The 21,655-nt window shown below is 36.6% G+C and overlaps 1 protein-coding gene across 12 annotated transcripts in view; it reads right to left on the bottom strand.

The window, feature by feature from the left end:
* NBEA (neurobeachin) overlaps positions 1-21,655 on the bottom strand; it is a 667,546-nt gene that overhangs the window by 85,307 nt on the left and 560,584 nt on the right. For all 12 annotated transcript variants that reach the window (XM_082700384.1, XM_082700385.1, XM_082700381.1 and 9 more), the window contains 2 exons: positions 19,206-19,321; positions 8,372-8,484 (listed from right to left, as the gene is read on the bottom strand). In XM_082700384.1, coding sequence (XP_082556510.1) covers positions 8,372-8,484; positions 19,206-19,321 — 229 coding nt within the window. The remainder of the gene's footprint in view (positions 1-8,371; positions 8,485-19,205; positions 19,322-21,655) is intronic.

The following is a 21,655-nucleotide window of genomic DNA, read 5'->3' as shown; positions in this document are numbered from 1 at the left end:
AAATGGAACCTGAAGTAATGAAGTGTTAATAAAAGTCAGTGTTAAGATTTATACTTTGCTGGCTATCTTTGAGTGCAATTCTTTTCATATTTTTTCAGAGGGTAAACAAACATGACTAGTTACATTATGGGGAAGCAGACTTTGAGCCAAAGTTGAATTCTGAGGAGCACAACGTATTAGCATATTCACAGGTATGTTTGTTCCATGTAGGACTGAAGTCTTTGGAGGTAAAGAATCGCTGACTTGGTATATTTCTTTGCACCCTCTGCTCCTATCACATGGCTGTCCAAAGTGCAGGGCATTTAGAAAAGGTGGAGGGCACCTAGAAGATTAACTAATCACTGTAGTTTGGTTGTGTGTGTATTTTCTTAAAGTATATTCTACTTCCCTACTATAGAGAAATAATAGGTAACAAATGAAAGGAAATGCAACTTACAAAGCCCGTGCAATTCATCCTAATGTTGTGAAGATAAAATGAGATCTATGGAAGATGCTTAGCAGGGTGCCTGGCTATATAATAAGTACCTGTCAGTTACTGGCTGGTGTTATCACTGTCCCAGGATAATTCCTAAGAAAATCAGTTTTAAATATTTTAGTGAAAAGTAACCAGTTTTGACATAAAAGCAATGGAGGTATAATTAAGTACCTTAAATCTTCATGTGTCAGTTCTAAAAGCTTTCTAAATATTAAGTAGTACAATGATGAGCCTGTTGAGGAGTTTCAAGATCATCTCCACTGGATCTCCTGTTTCAGCTGGAAAGAAAGGTTAAAGGAGACAGACTCTGGGCTAGGTTTGCCTTGATGCTGCTGTACTTGATAAGTGACACCAAAGTGCACAAGCAAGCTCTCTTTCCTTCTCTGTAGGTAGTATCTAAGAGCAGACACTCCAGAAACGCTCCTATTGTTTCCAGCTCCTCCTCTAGCAGCTTCAAGTTTTCCTTTCTTTTAAACATTTCTTTCTTTCTCTCTCTCTTTTCCTTCCTTCCTCCCTCCCTGCCCCTCTGTCTCTTTCTCTCTCTCCCTCTTTTCTTTTTCCCTTCCCTTTTCCTTCCTTTTTTCCTTCCCTTTCCCTTTTCTTTCTTCTTCTCTCCCTTCCTTCCCCTCCCCCCCTCTCTCTTTCCTCCTTTCTTTCTAAGTAATCTTTCACCTAACATGGGGCTCAAACTCATGACCCTGACATCAAGAGTCTCAAGTAGTACCAATACTGGGAGCCAGCCGGGCACCCTGACAGCTTAAAGTTTTGAAAGCAGGATGGGCTCTAGTATTTTCTCTCTCTCTCTCTCTGAAAGGGAAGAACAACTGGCTAAATGGGAAAGAACTAGAAAAGAGACTCTAAGGGAGGACATTTAGTATAACCAGGCAGAGCAAGCGACCAGTTTGGGACTTCTGTGTAAATCCTCAAAATGCCCCATCACCCTATTACATATTTCCAACAAACAGTGGAGATAAAAACAAAGAGCACCTCACTCTTGCTGGTTACCACAGTGTCTATGAACCCGCTCTGTTCTTTGTCTACACTTACTTGGTTTTTTTCCTTTCGATTAGAAGGAAAAGAACTTAATATGCCACCAGGTAAACCAAACATGACTTGTAAACCCTTAAGAGCATGGACCAGTTCTTACTGTCTTTTTATCTCCTGTACCCGGAAAACACAGGTGTGGAATAAAGGTTTGTGTAAGGAAAGAACAAATAAATGAATAAAATTATCTACTTCAATGAGTCCAATTTTGAAATTGATACCTTTTTGCATTTCCCCCCCAAGCTGGACCCTCGTCTTGGCTTATTCCATGAGTTTAAGACAGTATTCAAATATTGCCAATCAATATTCTGTCTTCAACATTTCAATATAAGCAAGCCTAACAAAAACAGTTTTCAGGTTGGGCTGTATGTTAAGGTGACATTCAACATATATTTAGAATATTTCAAATTTGGCAGTAGGCTTTTTGGCAGATGGTATAGAATAATCTGTCTTCTACCAGGTTTTCTATCATCATAGTCAGCTACTAATACACTTAATCATTTTGCCATTCTTCACACGCTATTGTTAAAACCCAAGCATTAGGGAGATTGTTATACTAGGGTATACAGAATGAATTTCATTTTAGATACTGTTAACCGAAGATGAAAAAGAAAGACAAAATAACTGCAGAAACTTGCACCACATTGCTGAATCGAGCACTCCCCACCTTAACGACGCACACCCTTCTCTATGTGGTATATAGACATTTGGCAGTAGTATCAGGGGTGCATGGCTGAAGAGTATTCACACTTCAGTGCCTCCATTTGCATTCTCACATTTCAAAGCCTCAAGGCATTATCACTTCCTTTTTTTAAGTGGCATAATAATTTGGGAAAATGGTTATGCTTATCATCATCTGTCAGTCAAACAACTCCTGTGTTAACAAAATATATTTTTTCCACTCAGTGAATGGGTGTGTGTGTGATGTCTTACGCTCATGTCAATATTAGCAGGACTTGGCTTTGTGATGAAACTATTTCATTTATCAGAGGGCATGACTGGGAAATAGGAAAATTCCATTTACACTTTAATGAGCAGAGGCTGCGCTTCACGTCAAAGTCTTGTAACCACTGTAATTTAAGAGCAAAGTTCATATGAGTATATGTAAATAACTCAAGCACTGGCGTGTATCATGTTTTAAGATAGATTTCACCACGAGGTCACATCTCCATAAGGAAAATCTCGATACATGGAGGGAAAAATTGTCTACACCCACTGCTGGTTGAATATTGAAGAGATAAGTCAATGACATATTGTTTCATTTGCTGTCCATCATGCCAAACGAGAAACATAACCTCTAACCTGTACATGTAATAAATAAAACTTGAAAGTCTGAGGCCTAATCAAATGAGGGATCCAGTAAATTTTACTGATAAAGAATTTTCATTGTTCCTGTGCTCTTCATTCACTGAACTGGGTTAAGGAAAGAACATGAATATTATAAATATAATAAAATAGTTTAGTCTAAATAAATGTGCCTCTCAAGTTTCAATAAATATTTAACTTCAGCATCTCGATGTTTATAGTTCGGAGAAGTTGACAATTTAAAGGGATGCAAAAGCAATTACTTATTGCATGAAAATGTGACTTTATATTTTATTAAAAGGTATTGCTTTTTATTTTATTAGAGCAAAATTAAATCAAGCAATCTTTCCCTATATTTTTTTCAGTTGCACAAACAACAGTGAACCCTCAGCTGACAGTCACGGAAACTGGCTTTGTAGCTCCCAGTCACTGAATGCCACTAGCGAGCCAGGTGTGCCACTAGGTGCCTTTCCTACATTAGCGCATTTAAGTCTTTCAGAAACCGTGTTATGTAAGTACTACTGTGCTTATGTTAAAGAAGAGGAGAAAGAAGTTCACAGAGCTCTCTCTCAGAGGGGCTCTCTAAGAGAATAAACCAGGACTGTGAACATGAAATGAGGGACAAGCTGTAAGAAGCCCCTGAAACTTGAGGGGCTTTGAAGTTTAAGCTTCATGAGCTTTTTGGCAAATTTATTTCTGATTCCACCTAATATTCATATATTAAATTTGTATGTATGTAATAAAAAGCTACTGCCTATCGGCTGTTTTTCCCTCATAACCAGTGACTATTCCTTGAGGGTTAGGACTATATTTTAAAGTCTTCTTAGCACCTTGCAAAGCTCCTTTTATGAAGTAGCTCAGTGCATATAAACCTGTAATTTATTTGCTATTCTCTAGATTATAGAAATCGGAAAGAAGAAGCTCTCAGATACACTATTTTTCACTTTATAACAGAGAGTTGTTTGCTGACCACAACTCAGTCCCCTTTCTTTAGGAAACAGAAACCCAAATTTCCTTTGGTCAACTCTCAGCCCATCCTTCTTTGACAGGTGTCTGGTGTGATCCTGACTACCACTGACTCCAACCATGGGAAATAATTGGCTTATCTCATCTCCAGTGAACATATTCTACTGCTGTTAAGCAGCACCAATGACACACTAGGAGGCATTTTTGGGGTTTCTAAAAAAGAAAAGTTTTTCTCTCTTCCGTGAGCATGACTTTGGTGAGATACTCGCTCTTTCATTGGGTTGTATGATGTGAGGTCTGGAACTGAGGCACCTGTTTTACTTCTATACTGTCCACAAGTTCTAACTGATGACATAGAATTTCATGAAGCCAGTGTAATGTGGGGATATAAAGATGAAAATATTTTGATATTTTTTAGGATTATATATTTTATTTATTGTATATTTCAAAGCTTCTTAATTTTTTATTCTTTCAAATAAAGAATAGATTCTAAAGATTTGAGAACATAAAAATCATTTGGGGCTTCAAATGTTGTATAATGAAACAAATTCTAGAATTATTCATTACTACAAATTATTCCATGGGTCATAATCTTTGCTTAGGAACAACTTCTTTTGCTCTTAGAGATCTTTTAGAGGGTTCCTGGTTAATAACAACATTCAGATATTTAAATTCTTGCTTGAGCTTCTGAAGATTAACAAACTTTCCATTAAAAATTTCTTACTGTAGTACTGATTATACCTACAAGAATTTCATGTGCTTCTTAGTGGTCATCTCATTACAATAATATTTCATTATTAATAGTTTGTCCTTCCAATTATATTATTATACTTCAAATGTCACTTTCCTGTTAGGTGTATAATATGACACATTTTCATACATTAAAATATTGTTTATTAATGATTTTTCTACAGGATAGTTTTGAGTTTCTAGCCCATTTGTAAGAAGTTCCTATTAAGAAATTCAATGAAGCATGGGAACAAAGCAAGAGTAATTTATTAACACATCAGGAGGCTTTAATTTGCTAACATTTTCCTATCATGTTAGTCTGACAGAATATAAAGAACAAATTACTAAAGCATGGAACATAGCAGAACTGAAAAAAAAAAAAGCTATCTATCTTTTAAGAGCTCATGGGTTCAAATGTTCACAACATGAAGGACTCCATGGTTAGTATTCACTCTGCCTTGTCTATTTACCTCTTCTACTTACTTAACATTATATAAACTCAGGAGAGCACACGTGAGTTACAAACGGAAATATTCTGCCAAAAGGAACACAGATTAAATGGTTCAGCATTAAAAACCTGAAGAATGTTTACATATTCTAGTTACTTTAGAAAGAGTGATTTCCTCCTTTAGTTTATGACATCTTTTCTATATGATATACTAAAATTTTCTGTATGATAAACTAAAAATACATAATTACTAGTAAATACTTTACTGTATGCTTTCTCTTATCTATATTAATCATAATGAAGGCTGTACTTTCTTTGGTTGGGACAGTGTTGCAAGAACACTGGAGTCCCGTGTCTTCGAGTAGTTAAGTATGAACTCCAATTTGGTACCATCTCCACTACACTGTCGATATGCTGGCCTCAGATTTCTGGTAACTACCTGAGTTTTCATCTCAACTCTGGACTGGACTCTTCCCAAAAAGGGCTGTGACTAAGTCTGTTTTATCAACTCCTGTAGATCCTTTCAGCTAGTACAGTGCTTGACATATAGGAAGTATGTGATAAACATTTATTGACTAAAAATAAATAAATAAACAGAGGAAGTAAAGGAAACTTAGTTGAGAATTTCCTGTCACCACAATATTCTAGTTCATTTCAAAGAAAAAGGCCTTCCTCCCCTGTTTTTAAAGTAATTAAAAAAAAAAAAAATCTAACATAGCCATAGTGGTAGTCAGCTCTTGAGGTTTTAATACCATGTATCATGCTACTTGAGAATCTAAAAAATTGTACTGTATATATATTTTATAGTGACTAGTGTATAACAGTCATTTGAATAATGCTAAATAAAACATACATGGACAAGACTGTGTTAAAGAACTATTCTGACAGGGGCGCCTGGGTGGTTCAGTGGGTTAAAGCCTCTGCCTTTGGCTCAGGTCATGACCTCAGGGTCCTGGGATCTAGCCCGGCATCAGGCTCTGCGCTCATCAGGGAGCCTGCTTCCTCCTCTCTCTCTCTCTGCCTGCCTCTCTGCCTACTTGTGATCTCTCTCTGTCAAATAAATAAACAAAATCTTAAAAAAAAAAAAACAAAAAAACTAGTCTGACAGTTTTTATCCTCACACTGATGAGTTAGTTTGGTTTTGTTTTATAACCAAAGATTATACCGTAACTTTGGCAAGTCATTTCAAAAATGTCTATCTTCAAACATTAAGATCCTAATATGAATATAACAGTATGTATTTGTCATCAATATTTGAAAGAGAATTCAAAATATATGACCTCTATCAATGATTTACATCATTTTTAAACATACAGTGTCGGTGTTCACTAGTATTGATAGGCTAAGCACTATCCCAAGTTCTTTACACTTTTTTTGTTTAGTTCTTATTAACTCATCAAATCCTCACAACAAGCCTATTATTATTGTCCCTATTTTACAGGTGAAGAAACTGAGGCAAAGAGACAATTAACCTTGTCTAAGACCCTGAAGCCAGTAAGTGGCACAATTAAGACTTGAACCCAGTCCATCCAGCTCGAGCGTTCTCATTCCTAACCACTACTTACTGCCTCTTATGTAGATCTCTCTATAAAATATCGGACCTTATTATTTTACTTTGCAGAGACTGGTTTTATGATTCAGATACTTTATAACTGGATTTGCTCCAGAGGGCAGACCCCATGAGTTACAGTGCTTCCATCTATCTACCTGGGCCTGAATAATTAATTACTTGTCCATGGTAAATGACACAAGATTTTTGTTCAGTTTATTTGAACTGGAAAAATTACTATATTTGAAAACCATATTGGAGTTCAGTTGCTCGTACTTTGTTTTCTCCCAGATGTGGGACTCTCAGTAAGGTGTAGACTAACCGACCTCTTATGGCCCTTTTGTACCTGTAATATCATAAATAAAATTAGCAGTGAGCTAGCAACGGAGATTAGATAAGGAAGTCACATAAAATAACAGAACGAAAGAGTGAATGATAGATCAGGATATGCAAATATTAGTACACGGGCTTCAAAACAGGCTGAGAAATATTCCATGTGTAATACTAATAGCTAATAATCACGAAGTGCTTCAATGCGCCAAGAACCATGTCACATTCTTGATGCACATGTCATTTGATTTTTGCAACTGTGTGGCTTAGGATAGTAGTGCTGTTCTCCTGTTACAAATGTGGAAACGCAGGCTAGGGACAAGTGACTTCAGGTCACATAGCTAGTAAGCAGTGGAATACAAAACGTCAGCTTAGGTAAGTCTAGTTCTCAAAGGCAAGAGAGCAGGCAAGAGAAGGTGTGCTGAGTGAAAAACCATGTGCGGAATCATTTCTAAACCAGCTGCAATGGTTATGCTCTCAGCCCTCCCCCCACCCAACCCAAACATTCACCCGTACGCCTTGTATGGCCTTGTATGGCCACCAAGTATGTCCACCAAGTATGACAGAAAAGAGAATGAAGTGAGTTGGGAGAAATTGGAGGGGGAGACGAACCACGAGAGACTGTGGACTCTGAGAAACAAACTGGAGGTTTTAGAAGGGAGGGGTGTGGAGTATGGGTGAACCTGGTGGTGGGTACTAAGGAGGGCACGTACTGCATGGAGCACTGGGTGTGGTGCATAAACAATGAGTCTTGGAACACTGAAACAATAAAATTTAAAAAGAATAAAATTCAGTGAATGGGGGCTGAGGCTTAAAATGGCTGAAGTATACATATTAAACTTAATGGTCTGGCTCTGACATCAGCTTAGGCTACAGAGAAGTTTTTGGGGGGCTCATTTCCTAATCCTTTACTGCACTTTCAATAATTAAGTACTCCACTTAAGTCTCCTCTGGACAAATGAAGTAAACTAATAGCAAATTTGCTTTTTATTCTTATCCCCCATTATGTAATTTTTATTTTGCCAATTTTAGGGCCAAATCTTCTCTCTTGTATCTTAACAGATCTGTGATGAGTTATTGTGTCCTACTTTCTTTTCACTAGGATGTTCCCCTATGTTGTGTGTATGTGTGTGTGTGTGTGTGTGTGTGTGTTATGGTCAAGATTACATGTCTTATCACCTAAGAAATATATCACAGAAATAATTTGCAACCACACCTTGTTCTAATTTCAGGCTTTTTACCTTGACCTTTACAACGAAGGATATCTGAGCAACCTCCCCTTCATCTGCTTTTTCTTAAATACGTATTGCATTTTCCCTATACTAGTACTCATTTATCTTCTTGTAGCTTAATACCTATGCTAAGAATTGATGAGATTTAGATGTTGACCACAAAATGAGAAGACCCAGGTTTTCTTTCTTATAAAGATTAATTGGCTATATTGGATACATATACATACCTGGTAGAAATACTTTGAGAATAAAGTTTTGTGAAGAAAATTGACTTCAATATATTTAAAAGTTACCTTTGATAGATCCCTGAAGTTTCCTGGAAGAGTCAAGTCCAATTCTTCTGATTCATAGTTTGTTAATACCCATGGAAACACGGGATATTGGTTCAGGTCATTATATGTCCGTCCTAGTAATGAAAAAGAGAAATGAAAATCTGTATATGCACTAAGTGCTTATGAATTGTTCTTGTTCTTATATAAGGAAACCATTGGATTTCAGAAGGGAATAATTATTTATTGAACTAATAAATTTGGTTTAATCAAAAGCACTCTAATAACAATGTATTTCAATTGAATTCACTCAATAATAGTTAAGACACAAGTAACTAAAACTACTTTCTAGAATATAGACTTGTGGTAGAGACTGAGAGCCGTTTATTGTAATTCGTTTCTCTTCTTGGTGCCGACCACATTTCTCAGCCTTCCTTACAAGCAGCTATAGGCATGGTATTCCGTTCTAATTGATAGAACCTGAGCAGAAGTTGTATGTCCCACTCCTGGTCCTGACCCATTGCAACCTGCCACCTGGGGACCTCCATTCTCTTTTCTGTGGATTCTGATGAAGACATTACCGGCATCTGAAAAACAGAGCTTCATTGGTGAAGACCCCTGAAAGTGATCACGGATGAGGGATCCTGCCGATCTGTACATCTTCAGGTCATGTGATGGTATTCTACTACAATGATTATATATCTAGAAGTTACATTGCCAGTGTAAAGAATATTATATGAGCTTATACCAAGAATTACAAAAACAAGAATAACTTGAGAATATACAAGTTAACAAGTCATCTGAAGCCAATATGAAGAAGTTCAGAGGCAGATGTCTCGCGTATTGTCTTTTCACTCTTTTAGGTTGGTTCACACATTTTCTTTTTGTGTTATGTTGTTTCACTTCAGTGGAGAGTTGCTGCACCTTAGGTTGGGTTTGTTGTTTATTTTCTGACAGAATGACTTAAGAGGCTCAGGTAGGTTATGGAAGCACAGTGGGAAGGTAGAAAGTTTAGGAAGAACACGGCACTGGCTCACTCCCATAAACTGGTACTGGAATACATAGGATGAAATTAAGAGAATCACTCTTAAAGAAACGGGGCCAAAGGAAACTTTTGTTGCACAAGTTTTTTGTTTTTTGTTTGTTTTTGTTTTGTTTTGTTTTTGCAAAAATATGTTATAATCTGATCATGGGTAACTTTCTAAATTCCCATTTGAATTCATACAAAAGGGCGATTTCCCCAGTATTTAATGATACAGATTTCACCTAGAATGAATGCTTTGGTGCCCACAACACACAGAGCCTAAGAGTAATATAGATATGCATACATGATCTCATTTGGCATCAAGAATTGTCATTAAATGATACCTACTTTTTGTAGCAATTGGTTAACGTGGTTGTATAATAGGAAAAAAAACAACCCTGATCCAAGGGAGAACTAAATCTGCTACTACAAGCATCAGATCAAATTCATTCATTCATTTCACAAACATTGTAGCAGGTGAATATTTTATCTGTTAATGATACATTAACATTTTATCCACATTTTATAACAAAGTAATATATTGCTTTAAATGTGTAAATTGATGGCGGTAACAGATAGAAAGCAAGACGTTCCTTCTACTTTGCACTTCCTGGACTGAGGTGAGAGGCAGGTTAGGGTCCCCTTTGTTCCCCCAGTACAGGGCTCATGCGGACACGACACAGGGGTTGCTGCTCATACACATCACTGTTTACTTGTCTGCTTCTGCATCACTCTGTGAACGCGTGAATGTAGAGTCTAGAGTTTTGTTTCATTTTTAATCTCAAACATACCATCTGCCAATAAATGTTTGTTGAAGGAATGGATACAGAGGTGATAAAAATGGGATAAGATGAACCAAATTTTAGGTGAACAAATAGCCAAATGAAAAAAAGGAAAATTGCAGGCTGGTGTCTTTGGTGGATGAGGGCTATGTAGGGCGAGAACAGTATATATGAGAGAGAGTGACACTGTGAACCTGCATGATAAGCTAGAAGGAGACTCTGCAGCTAGACAGCTCAGCCAACGAATGCACCTGTTTTATAAGTCCACTATGAAGATTCAGACTGATAAGAAAACACACAAGTTCGGAATCTTTATTAAGGTCTCGTGCATGAGAATGTTCTGGTAAAGCAGTATCACTATAGAGTACAAAGTATAACATTCTAAAATTTGGAATGTATTATTGACAGCTACATATATGTCAGCCTAGGATGCTTGATGACTCTCGGCATTTTTTTTTCTATATGTGTATGGATACAGAGAGTCCAGATTGGCTAGGCAGAGCTATTTCTGGGATTCAAACTGAGCCCATGGCATTTTTAGGGCCCTGTCATTTTCTGGGTTACCATTCTACTTAAAAATCTGTAGGTTTTGGGGCACCTGGGTGGCTCAGTGGGTTAAAGCCTCTGCCTTCGGCTCAGGTCATGATCCCAGGGTCCTGGGATCAAGTCCCACAGTCAGGCTCTGTGCTCAGCAGGGAGCCTGCTTCCCTTCTCTCTCTCTCTCGCCTGCCTCTGCCTATTTGTGATCTCCACCTGTCAAATAAATAAATAAAGTCTTAAAAAAAAATCTGCAGGTTTCAATGAAAAATAGGTCTTCCGGTAGATAAGTGTATTTTTATAGAATAATGTTGTTATTATTTCTGTAACATATATTTATATTACTTATAGGAATAAAATAGTTGGAAATGAGATACCATAATTGTTTTTAAATTTTCTGATAAGGTTTAATTCCATATATACTAAGGGAAAAAAACCTATCAAAATAAAATAAATAAAAAGCCCACTTATACTGTCTTAGTACTTAAATGTATCATATAACTACAAACAGCATAAAAATAAAGACCATATTTGAAGACACCAGCTTCTTAAAAGAAGTGACTTTCTAATATAGGAAACAATATAATGGTATTTCTGCAAAACAGGCAAAGAAAGAAACCATCATCTTTAAAACACACACACACACACACAATTGATTGATGACATCAGTTACAGCTTATGGCAATTGCTCTGTCCTACGTTTTTTGCAATTCACTTTTACTAATCTATGGAAGTTTCCTTCAAAATAAATTCTAACAAAAATTTAGCAATATTTAAATTACTAAAGTTGATAGTAACATTCAAATTCTAATAAACAGAAATTTTATCAATCAGTGTGCTTACATATAGCCAAACTTCTTTAAATAAAAATTTTCACATAAAACCTTTACTCCATGGATAGTCGATATAAATTTTTTATTTAAATTAAAAATGCACAATGTATTTAAAAATCACATGGAATGAAAAAGAATAAATGGCACTTCGGATTTTTAATTCAGGAATTAGCGTTGTTCCTTAATTATTTTACTGAATATCTTTGTGAAATGAACAAAAAAACGACTGTTTACTAAATTAGGAAAAGAAGTGAAGTATTTCCAAAGTAATACCTGTTACTTGGAAGTACCTATTTATGAACTGTTCTGTTCTTTGTTTTTTTTTGTTTTATGTTTTTTTTTTTTTAAGGATAATTTGAAGTTTAGTAAATAACCTTGTGCTATAATTGGTAGGGTTCTATCCTTTTCCAGCAGTGGTAAGTGACGATTTTTTTTCTTTAACCTAACTATGCTTATAAGGTTTTATCTTAGAAGATGAATATTAAATATTGCAAGCCTATGACACTAATCTACTCAAACAATAAAAGTGAAGCACAGTAAATGAGATCTCAGAAACATTGGATCTGTTTCTTCATTTAAAAAAAAACTTTTTAATTAAACCATCCAATTTAATGTTTTTATATGGCACTTTAGTTTTGAAGGTAAAGTGATCTAGAGACAGCTGACAAAGAAATTATAACTGCAATTCCTTGGTGAAAATGTTAATGACAGCAAAATATTGTTTAATTAGATGATTGCAGCATCTGGATTAACACTCTTTAAGAGCGATGTTCCTGTGCTTGTCTGCTTCTTCACACTTTACAGACATTTTGTCATCTCTAGGTCATTAGGAAAGAATTTTTAATGATTTTTCTAGAAGCAAGCAGTTCAAGTTACATCTAATTAGATGACAATAATAAGCCCAACACATGCAGTAGCTAAATATATACATAATTAACCAGGGAGGGCTTGTACATCACAGAGTAAAAAAGTGGAAAATGCTAAACAGGAGAAAAAGGTTGGGGTTGGGGAAGTTGTGCTGAATTCATTAACTGATCATATGAAACACAACTCGAAAACCCTAATTCTCAGACCTAACAGAATCATTTATACAAAGCTATGTTAGCAATCACTCTGCTATTTTCATAAATGCAAGAATGCCAGATTTTAACGTCTTGTTCATGGCAGTATCTAATAAGGTATAAAATGAGGCATAGGTTGTATTTTTCAGCACACAATGAACAAAAATTGGGTCCACGCCAGGAATTAGAGGTTGAAGCCACATTTTTATTTAAACTCTAAGCATCATTAAACTTCTTCTATGGGTAAAAGAAGAAGAAGAAGAAAGAAAAGAAAAAAAAATTATTCTACATAAGTCTTCCAAAACTTAAGTTCTTTGAAAATAAAAAAAGGCATGGGTTTCAAGAAGAGTTACATAGATTATTCCAGAGTCCTGAGCTAGACTTTCATGCAGTTTTAAAAATCATGTCTTCCAAGAATATTTAGTGAAATTGAAAAAGAAGAATCTGAACCTCTAAGTGTAGCAAGTTCCCAATGAGATAGGACACATAGAAAGGAGAAAAACCACCAACACTGTTAAGTGGGATGTATACACTGCTAGGCTTATGAGTAAGTTAATCTTTTAATTACTCTATCCCATATTTCCAATTCTTTTTTCTTTTTCTTTTTTTTTTTTTTTAAGATTTTATTTATTTATTTGACAGAGATCACAAGTAGGCAGAGAGGCAGACAGAGAGAGAAAGGAGGAAGCAGGCTCCTTGCTGAACAGAGAACCCGATGCGGGGCTCAATCCCAGGACCCTGGGATCATGACCTGAGCTGAAGGCAGAGGCTTTAACCCACTGAGCCACCCAGGCACCCCATATTTCCAATTTTCTATAGTGAGTATTTATTAAATTTATAAGAAGGCCATAGAAATCAAAGGCCATGAAAATATGTATGGGCTTTTAGGTGTCTTTTAGAAACAGTATGTTTTCTGAATTTTTGGTAAACTTCTTTTACTATGTAAAGTAGTTTTACAAAACTCACCTATATAAAATAAAATGTTTATTTATATGCAATTATGTACATATACATATATCACATGAGGGTATAAGAAAATTTAATAATGCATCAATACAAAGACACTGCTGTTATATGCTTTATACAGAGTCTCATTTTTAAAAGCATCTAGAAAGAAGAACAGCAAAATAATGGAGGGCAAGAAATGAGGCATAAATACACTTTGTATTTTATGTTAAAATATATGTTAATATATTTTATGTTAAAATATATGTTAACATTTTATGTTAAAATGTATTTATGTTAAAATAATATTTTGGAGAAAAAGGAAGTCTGAAAGTGTAAGACAGGAACCAAATTTTTTTTTTTTACAGAAAATGTAGATTTACTAAGTGACATTTGCCTGTATTTTTAAAAATGTGAAGCCAAGAAAGATTGTTTCCTCTTTCCAGATTCCCATTCTGTAACCCTTCTCTTTAATCCAGGAAATGTAAAGAATCTCTCATCTAGCAATTCTAGTAAATTCACATAATAGATCACACAATCAAGCACAACACTTGCAAAGCCTAAATATTAAATCAGTCCAATTTGAGGGATATTTACTTGGCAAAACTTTTTTTTTTTTTTTCTCTGTAGCATTATCGTAATCTCATTAGAAAGATGAAAAACCGACATAAGGGGCGCCTGGGTGGCTCAGTCGTTAGGCATCTGCCTTCGGCTAAGGTCATGATCCCAGGGTCCTGGAATCAAGCCCTGCATCGGGCTTCCTGCTCAGCGGGTAGCCTTCTCCCTCTCCCACTCCCCCTGCTTGTGTTCTTTCTCTCACTGTTTCTCTCTCTCTGTGTCAAATAAATAAAATCTTAAAAAAAAAGAAAAAAGAAAGAAAGAAAGAAAGAAAGAAAGAAAGAAAGAAAGAAAGAAAGAAAGAAAGGGAGGAAGGAAGGAAATGCTAAGGTCACATCACCAGAAATGAATACAGACCTGTGATACATACAGTGCCATAGAAGGTGTGAGTGCTATAGAAGATTAATACGATTATCTTTAGGTATGTCTTCTAAAGAATATAGATACAGTGCAGTGGTCCTCAAAGTGGGGACCCTAGAACAGTGGCATCAGCATCACCTGGGGATTTGTCAGAAATTCAAATTCTTGAGCCCTACCCTCAACTTACTGAGTTAGACCCTGTGGGCATGGGGCCCCACCATCCGAGCTGCAGCAAGCCCTCCAGGTGATTCTGGGAACCTGGAGTATCCTGGATGCCGGGTTGGTGACCATGTTGCAGTCTTGTGGCTAGTGATACTCAGCTAAGTTCTCCCCAGGAGTTGCCGTTGTCAGAAGAAAGCCCCCTCACCAGGGTCTGAGGTCTCCTTCCCAGGAGCCTGCATCCAGTGACAGCAGTGTGGAGGAGGTAATGAAGGCCTGGCCCTCTTGTTTCAAGGCAAGACGACTCTGAAGAGATATCTAGCTCCTGCATCCCTGTGGGACCTGCTGAGGCCTTTGCTGTACAACCCTGGGGTTCAGTTTCTCTTTAGTGAAGCTTCTCTATACAACCATCACCTAAACCGTCGGTGCTGGTGCGCAATACAAGATGGAACTCCTACTTAAAATTTCAGAATGATGGCCAGGGAAGAACTGGCAGGATATATCCACGGAGGGTTCCTTAGGATATTTACATTCATAACTCTTTCCAAGTGTCCTTCTATTTCTGTATCAAGGTTCATGTTGCCTGGATCATCATTAACGTAGACAAAATCCTTGAGCTAATTCAAAGCCCAGCATTTCTACAAGGCTCCCCCTTGAGTAGACTGGCTCAGCCCATCTCCCAATTCTGTAAACTTTTAGGACAGTTAATGGCACATAACAGCGTGCCCTCCTGTACGTTCCAAATGTCTTTATATGCAAATATTGTTCTGATAATCAGGCCTTAAATGGCTAGGGCAATGGTGCTCAAACTGTATATGCATCAAAACCATCTAGAAGGCTTGCTGAAGCACAGAGAGCTGGGCCCCACTCCCGGGGTTTCTGAGTCATTAGGGTTGAGGAGGAGGCTGAGGACAAGTGACACTGACACTGCCGATCAGGGCGCCACACTTGTCAACCAATGAACTAGAACACCGCACTGTGATTTCTACTTTTTGTATAATGACACCATATACGGAGTCATGCACTTCTCTTTCCCTCTACTCTCATTCTCTTTTTGCCATACCTGCTACCACTACTCTAACCCAGCTCTTCACCCCACGTCTTCTTTTCTCTTGGAATGCCCTCTGTTGACTTTCCACTGAATTCTTTCTCAAACAACATTTTCCAATTTAAACGTTGTCTATGAGAAGCTTTTCCTGATCTCTTAGTTATAAGTAACGCCGTCTAGAACTGTGACTCCAAATGGCTTTGTAGATTCTCCCGTTCTAATAATGATCACTTCTCCTGGGATTGCTGGTGAGCACGGGTGTTTTGCTGACTACACTGCTCTCTCCAAAGGCAGAAACCATAGTTTAGTTTTCCCTGCAGTGTCAGCACCCGAGTGTGTGTTCAGTAACTATTTACAAAAAGAATGGAATAAATTGACTTGGTATCTGGAGACCTGTCAAACTCTCCTATCAACAGCTCTCCCCAACTTTAGGCTATCTCATTTCTGGTTCAGGCCATACACAGTTACCGGCTTAATTTTCCTAAAACTCCACCTGCATCCCCTTCCACTCCAAAATCACACTGACTCCTAAGATTCCAAGATCAGGCTCTTTACAATCTGGCTCTTCCTGATAGCTCCAATATTATCTGTTCTTATTCTCTGTTCCAGCCAAGATACGATTCTCATGTCCACTGAACACATCACATATCCGACTGGCAGAAATTTGTAAAGCTCTGCTCTTTTTTCCCTGCCCAGACAAACACATATTTAAAATTCCTCCACTCTACTTAGCTCTCACAGCATCCATTATTTACAGCTCTTATTCAGCACTTAATATCAGCTCTTAAAATGCTCTCTTATTTATGTATATTTCATTTACCCATCCAGTTGTAAGTGCTCTGCGTTCCTAGTCCCGATTTTATACTTCTTTTTAATCCACTGTCTACAACAGACAGGCTTTAATGTTTAGTTACAACCACTGTAAAGGAGAAGCCTATTAAAAGTCTTTTTAAAAAAAGCCAGTGGCCTCTACATTCTTTGTGTCATCAAATAAAACAGACCCCAATGATTCAAAAGAGAGTAAAATGGCACTTAAATACCCCTATAACCTGCATGCTCTAGCTCCGAGACCCAAAGACCGTCTCAACCAGAAAAACAAGATGAAACAACAACAGTGTCTGTCTTGCCCAGGTGTAGCTTTCAGAAAGGATCACAATGTTATACCTCCCTCCACACTGCAATCTTTCCCAGCTTGACGGAGAAGCTCCCAGAAAGCAACAGGCTTGCGGCGGGCAGTGGCTGTAGGTGGTACTGTACCACACCATAAAGTACATCAGACACCAGTAAAATGTAGTGGGGAAGGACAGAAACCAGGTGAGTCCTTTAATACAATGAACTGGACCACATTCCGGCGAGAATCCCACTTTGGACTAGCAGAATAGCTTAATATGAATGCCGGCTCCACTGGAAACTGAGCCATGAGTGAGTCCGACCCTCATCTTCCAGTTTTACATACCACAGCTCCAAGCAGCTTGCACAGCCAAGGAAAAAACCACATGACCATCTATGACACATGGTAGACAATGAGCATTGCTATATTTCTCGAGGATAACACAAAAGCCTAACATATCGAATATGGAAAAATACTGCAGAAGACTGGAAAGAGAACATTATCCTAAAAATCAGGTTAAGTGCCATGTAGCTGAAAGTAATATACTGCACTACCAAGAAGAAAATTTAAATAGGGTTTGAAATCCTTCATAATATGCAAAATATATGGACTCCAAAAAGTAAGAGTTTAATAAGAATATGGATCCTGGGTAGTAAATCATATTGACAGAGGTAGGCAATGAATGAGGACTAAATTGAGTTAAAGTTGAGAATTCAATGTTGATTCGTTTTTTAGTTCAAAAAGAAGAGAAATATACTTTAGAGGGTTTAAAAAATTTAAACCTGTCTCTAGGAGAATAAATAACAAGATGTCTACATTCTAAATCACTAACAAAATGAGCAAAAATGTATAAGCTAAAGAAAAACAAAATATAAAAACAAGGAAACATTTTAAAAACAATAATATAAAATGAGGTGATAGAAGACCAAACATACCACTTATTATGACAGAGGTGAACATATTAAATATGGTATGGAAAGACTGAAGTCTAAGATGGGGTCAAAACTTGACATTCCACCTGTGCTCTAGGACAAAGTTGGCACATCTGAGATTCTGTCTTTTTTCTCTTTGGCGCTGAAGCTTCTTACTGCTACATTACGCTCTTAGCTGAATATGCTAATGAAGTTTTTTACATTTCGGATATTTAAGTTCACTCGATCCATGTAAGAAATGCTAATTAAACAGTATAACCCATTTCCTGTGTCTTTGAGGGAGTAAATAGGTTTCTTCAAGATATAAACATCATGCACACTGATATATAAACACGTATATATACCAATATGTGATGGGAATATCATAAAGATACGTGTATATATATATGTGCATAAAATAAATACTAAATAAATACTAATAAATACTAAAATTAAAATTTATGCAATAATCCTTTGGTTGTACCTCTAGTTTCCTATTAGCAAAGGCATTAACATTACAATATTTTAAGTGATTAAAGTGCAAAACCATTTCCAACAACTCTTTTATTCCTTTTTGTTCACAAATTGCGGCCTATCTAATACAAATCTCTATCTCCCATATTTAATATGCATATCCCTAAAGCATCCATATTCACACATATATGATCGATTTAAAGAGTGCTATTACACACTTATCCTTTTAAGCCTTTATTCATAATAGAACAATAACCAAAGGGAAGCATGTGTATTTATGCAGTTACTTCAATTCATCTGCTTCCAAAAAGTTTTTGTAGAGCCTGATTTATAGAAGTAAACTTCTTGTAATTCAACAAGAAGGGCTTCTGGAGCTTAATTTAGGAAAAAAGAAAGAGGTACTTAAATCTCATAAACATGTTTAACCACTGACAGCCTGTGATTTAGCAGAAAAACAAAGCCACTGCCTTCTTCTAATTTACAAGCATGGCACTGCTGAGGTTGATGGCAGTTTCTCATCATTTAGAAAGCCAATCTGATTTTATATTTTTATTTGAAGATTTTAAGAAAAAAAGATCCTGTAACCCAATCATGCCATAATCCAGGTGACATCTGTACTAGGCAGAATCCTGTTGTTATTCTCCTGTCTAGCTGCTATTGCTGAGAATGACAAAGTAGGGAAATTACATTTTCCCATTATTATTTCCAGACACTTTCTGGCAATGGTTTGTTGACTCTAATAAACCTTCAGACAAAGCTGTCAGCAAAGGAAATGGCAAAAGGAGAGCAAGGAAAAGCCTCTTCAACAACAAATGCATCTAAAACCTCAGTACCAGCCTGTGAAGTTTCTGATAACATTTAACATGAGTGCTTCAATATTTATTCTAATGCCGTATTTGAATTCCAAGGGAAAAAAATGTAGTCCATCAAGTCATATTACCGATGATTTTGATGAACACAAACATATTATGAAATGAAAGAATGAGATGTCTTACCTGCTATAGTGTTAAGGAACATCAAATATTCGAAGTTGGAAATTTCCCTTCTTTGCCAGCGCTGAGTCATGTTGGAAGATTTATAAAGCTGTCGAGGAGTGGCCAGTGATATCCTCCTAGCAATTAAGCAAACCATAACAAACGTAGTCTCTTTTAAGTAATGACTTTTAAAAATCAATATTAACTAATACATTGGTTTAATATCAATCCATTTAAAGTAATTCATGGTTTATCCTTAGGGAAATTTAAAATACATCTTAATTGCAGATATTAGCAATCTTCAAAAATTCTACTATAGAAAAGATACATTTAGAGACTCAGGATAAACCACTATGAAAACACCTATTTGTATAATATGGCTGCAAATGGGTATTTTATAAGTCAACAAGAATAAAAAGGTAAAACTACACTCAAGATAATTAAGCAGGTTTTCAACAGTACAGCAAATCTTTCCCATGCTAATAAGCTAAGTAGGTATAGGTAGTCAGGTACCATCTTACAAGCATTTAACTGAAACTTCATATAATCATGGCGGCCACTTCTACTCCTAACCACCGCCCCCCAACCCCCATACACAGAGTGTGCATCTGTGTACAGCCTCTACCCACACCACACATAGCCCTCTCATGATACAAACTACAAGCTGGGAACTTTGAAAACATATGAATTCAGAAGGAGGGACACGGGAATAGCTTAAGGGAATAAAATCGGGACAGTTTGTGTAAATGATGAACGTTTTAAGGTTCACTGTGTTTATCTAAGAAATAATGAAAGTGAACTCTATTTGTAAAAGTATGATAAAGCTACTGAGTTTCTAGAATGATCATTACCTATGACAAAGGTTCCTAAACTTTTTCAGTTCATTAGACCCTTAGTGTGTCAGGAATTTTTCATGTTATCCTGAGGCCAGGAGAAACACCCAACAGTTCTGTTTATTAATTAGCTATATCTAAATAATACTTATGTCTTAACAACTCAGTAGCTGTTTGAAAACTCCTAAACTGAAAGAAAAACAATATTTTTACTTTATTCTTAAATAACCACGAATACTTACTAAAGGGCTGTGTACCCCTGGTGGACAACTGCAGAGCTTCTGAAGCCTCAGAGTCACATCAGACCCCACCACCTTCACCCCTGCTCCACATGGAGTTTCATGCAGCTCTTGTTTCTTATCATAGCAACTCCCCAAAACTGGTTCACAAAGCTAATACGTCACGGGAAAGAGTGCAGTGCTATCTAATGTTCAAATGTAGAACTAGACGCTCCCTGGTGGTCTAGTGGTTAGGATTTGGCGCTCTCAAATGTAGAACTAACTCCAGCTAATAGTCTGTGCATTGAGAGATGTTGCTGTGTTCCCTTGAAAAGGATGAATTGCCCTGCAGCACCCTGTGAATTCACGGTGACATCCCAGGCTTCCTTCATGCTCCGTTTGTGAACTGCAGACTTAAGACTATTTCTGTCTCATGTATTAGTATCAAATTTTTTATTCACATGGAATCCTAATAGGTACCATCTTGTACATAGTAGGAGTTAAAACATGTGTTAGCTGAAGATAAAGAGGGATGGAAAGGAACTTTTTATCTCAAATTCAAATCTGAATTAAGAATTTCAGAATCATTAGGTGTAACTTAATGTTTAAAATATTGACATTTTTGCAGAATTTTCTTAGCAACATATATTTGACTCCTACTGACTCCAAAGGAACTGTATGAGTTTAATGATTCACTTCAGTGCAATGGTAAATGGTATGTATGTTTCATACTTCAAGTCTAAAGTTCAGTACAGTCCTCAATTAATTTGCAATGATTTTCACAGTGCTTCCAGATTTTGATCCATACTGGTATTGATATTCAAAATCTCCCCAGCTATACTTCCACTCACATAACTATTTCATGTTACAAATTTTAGCCCTGATCCTGATGTTGTCATGGCAACATGCAAAGCTAGTCTCTGAATTATCAAGGAATTAATAAGCTATGCTTAGTCCAATTTTCATTGTGCTACTATTATAATTGTATGCCTAGTCTAATTTGCACAGTATTACTATTATAATCATATTCTCACTATTCTGACTAAAATTTTTACCTGTGGCTTAAAGCAATGCATATAACAAAGTTTTGAATTCTTTTGTTGACATTTAGAACCCAAACAATTAAAGAAGAAAATTGTTGATCTGGAAATAATTCTGACCATCAAAAACACCACCAGATCAAAAATCAAACAAATCCTATCAAGTATAAATAATGGAAATTATGGGGGAAAGTTATTATGTCATTCTTAGAGTATGTGACGGTGAGGAGGAATGTGGCCATGGGAAATGAATTGAGAAAAGCAGGTCAGGAGAAAGGATCAGCTTTTCCTATTTACTGCTCTGTGTTTCCCACTATAAACTCATTGAGAGCAGGAGCCTTGTTTTACTTATTGTTATATGCTGAGCATTTAGCAATGCT

The sequence above is a fragment of the Mustela nivalis genome (genome assembly GCF_964662115.1).
Source record: "Mustela nivalis genome assembly, chromosome: 15".
Lineage (NCBI taxonomy): Eukaryota > Metazoa > Chordata > Mammalia > Carnivora > Mustelidae > Mustela > Mustela nivalis.
Note: the sequence above shows the minus strand (reverse complement) of the source record. Positions and strands in the feature narration are given on the sequence as shown.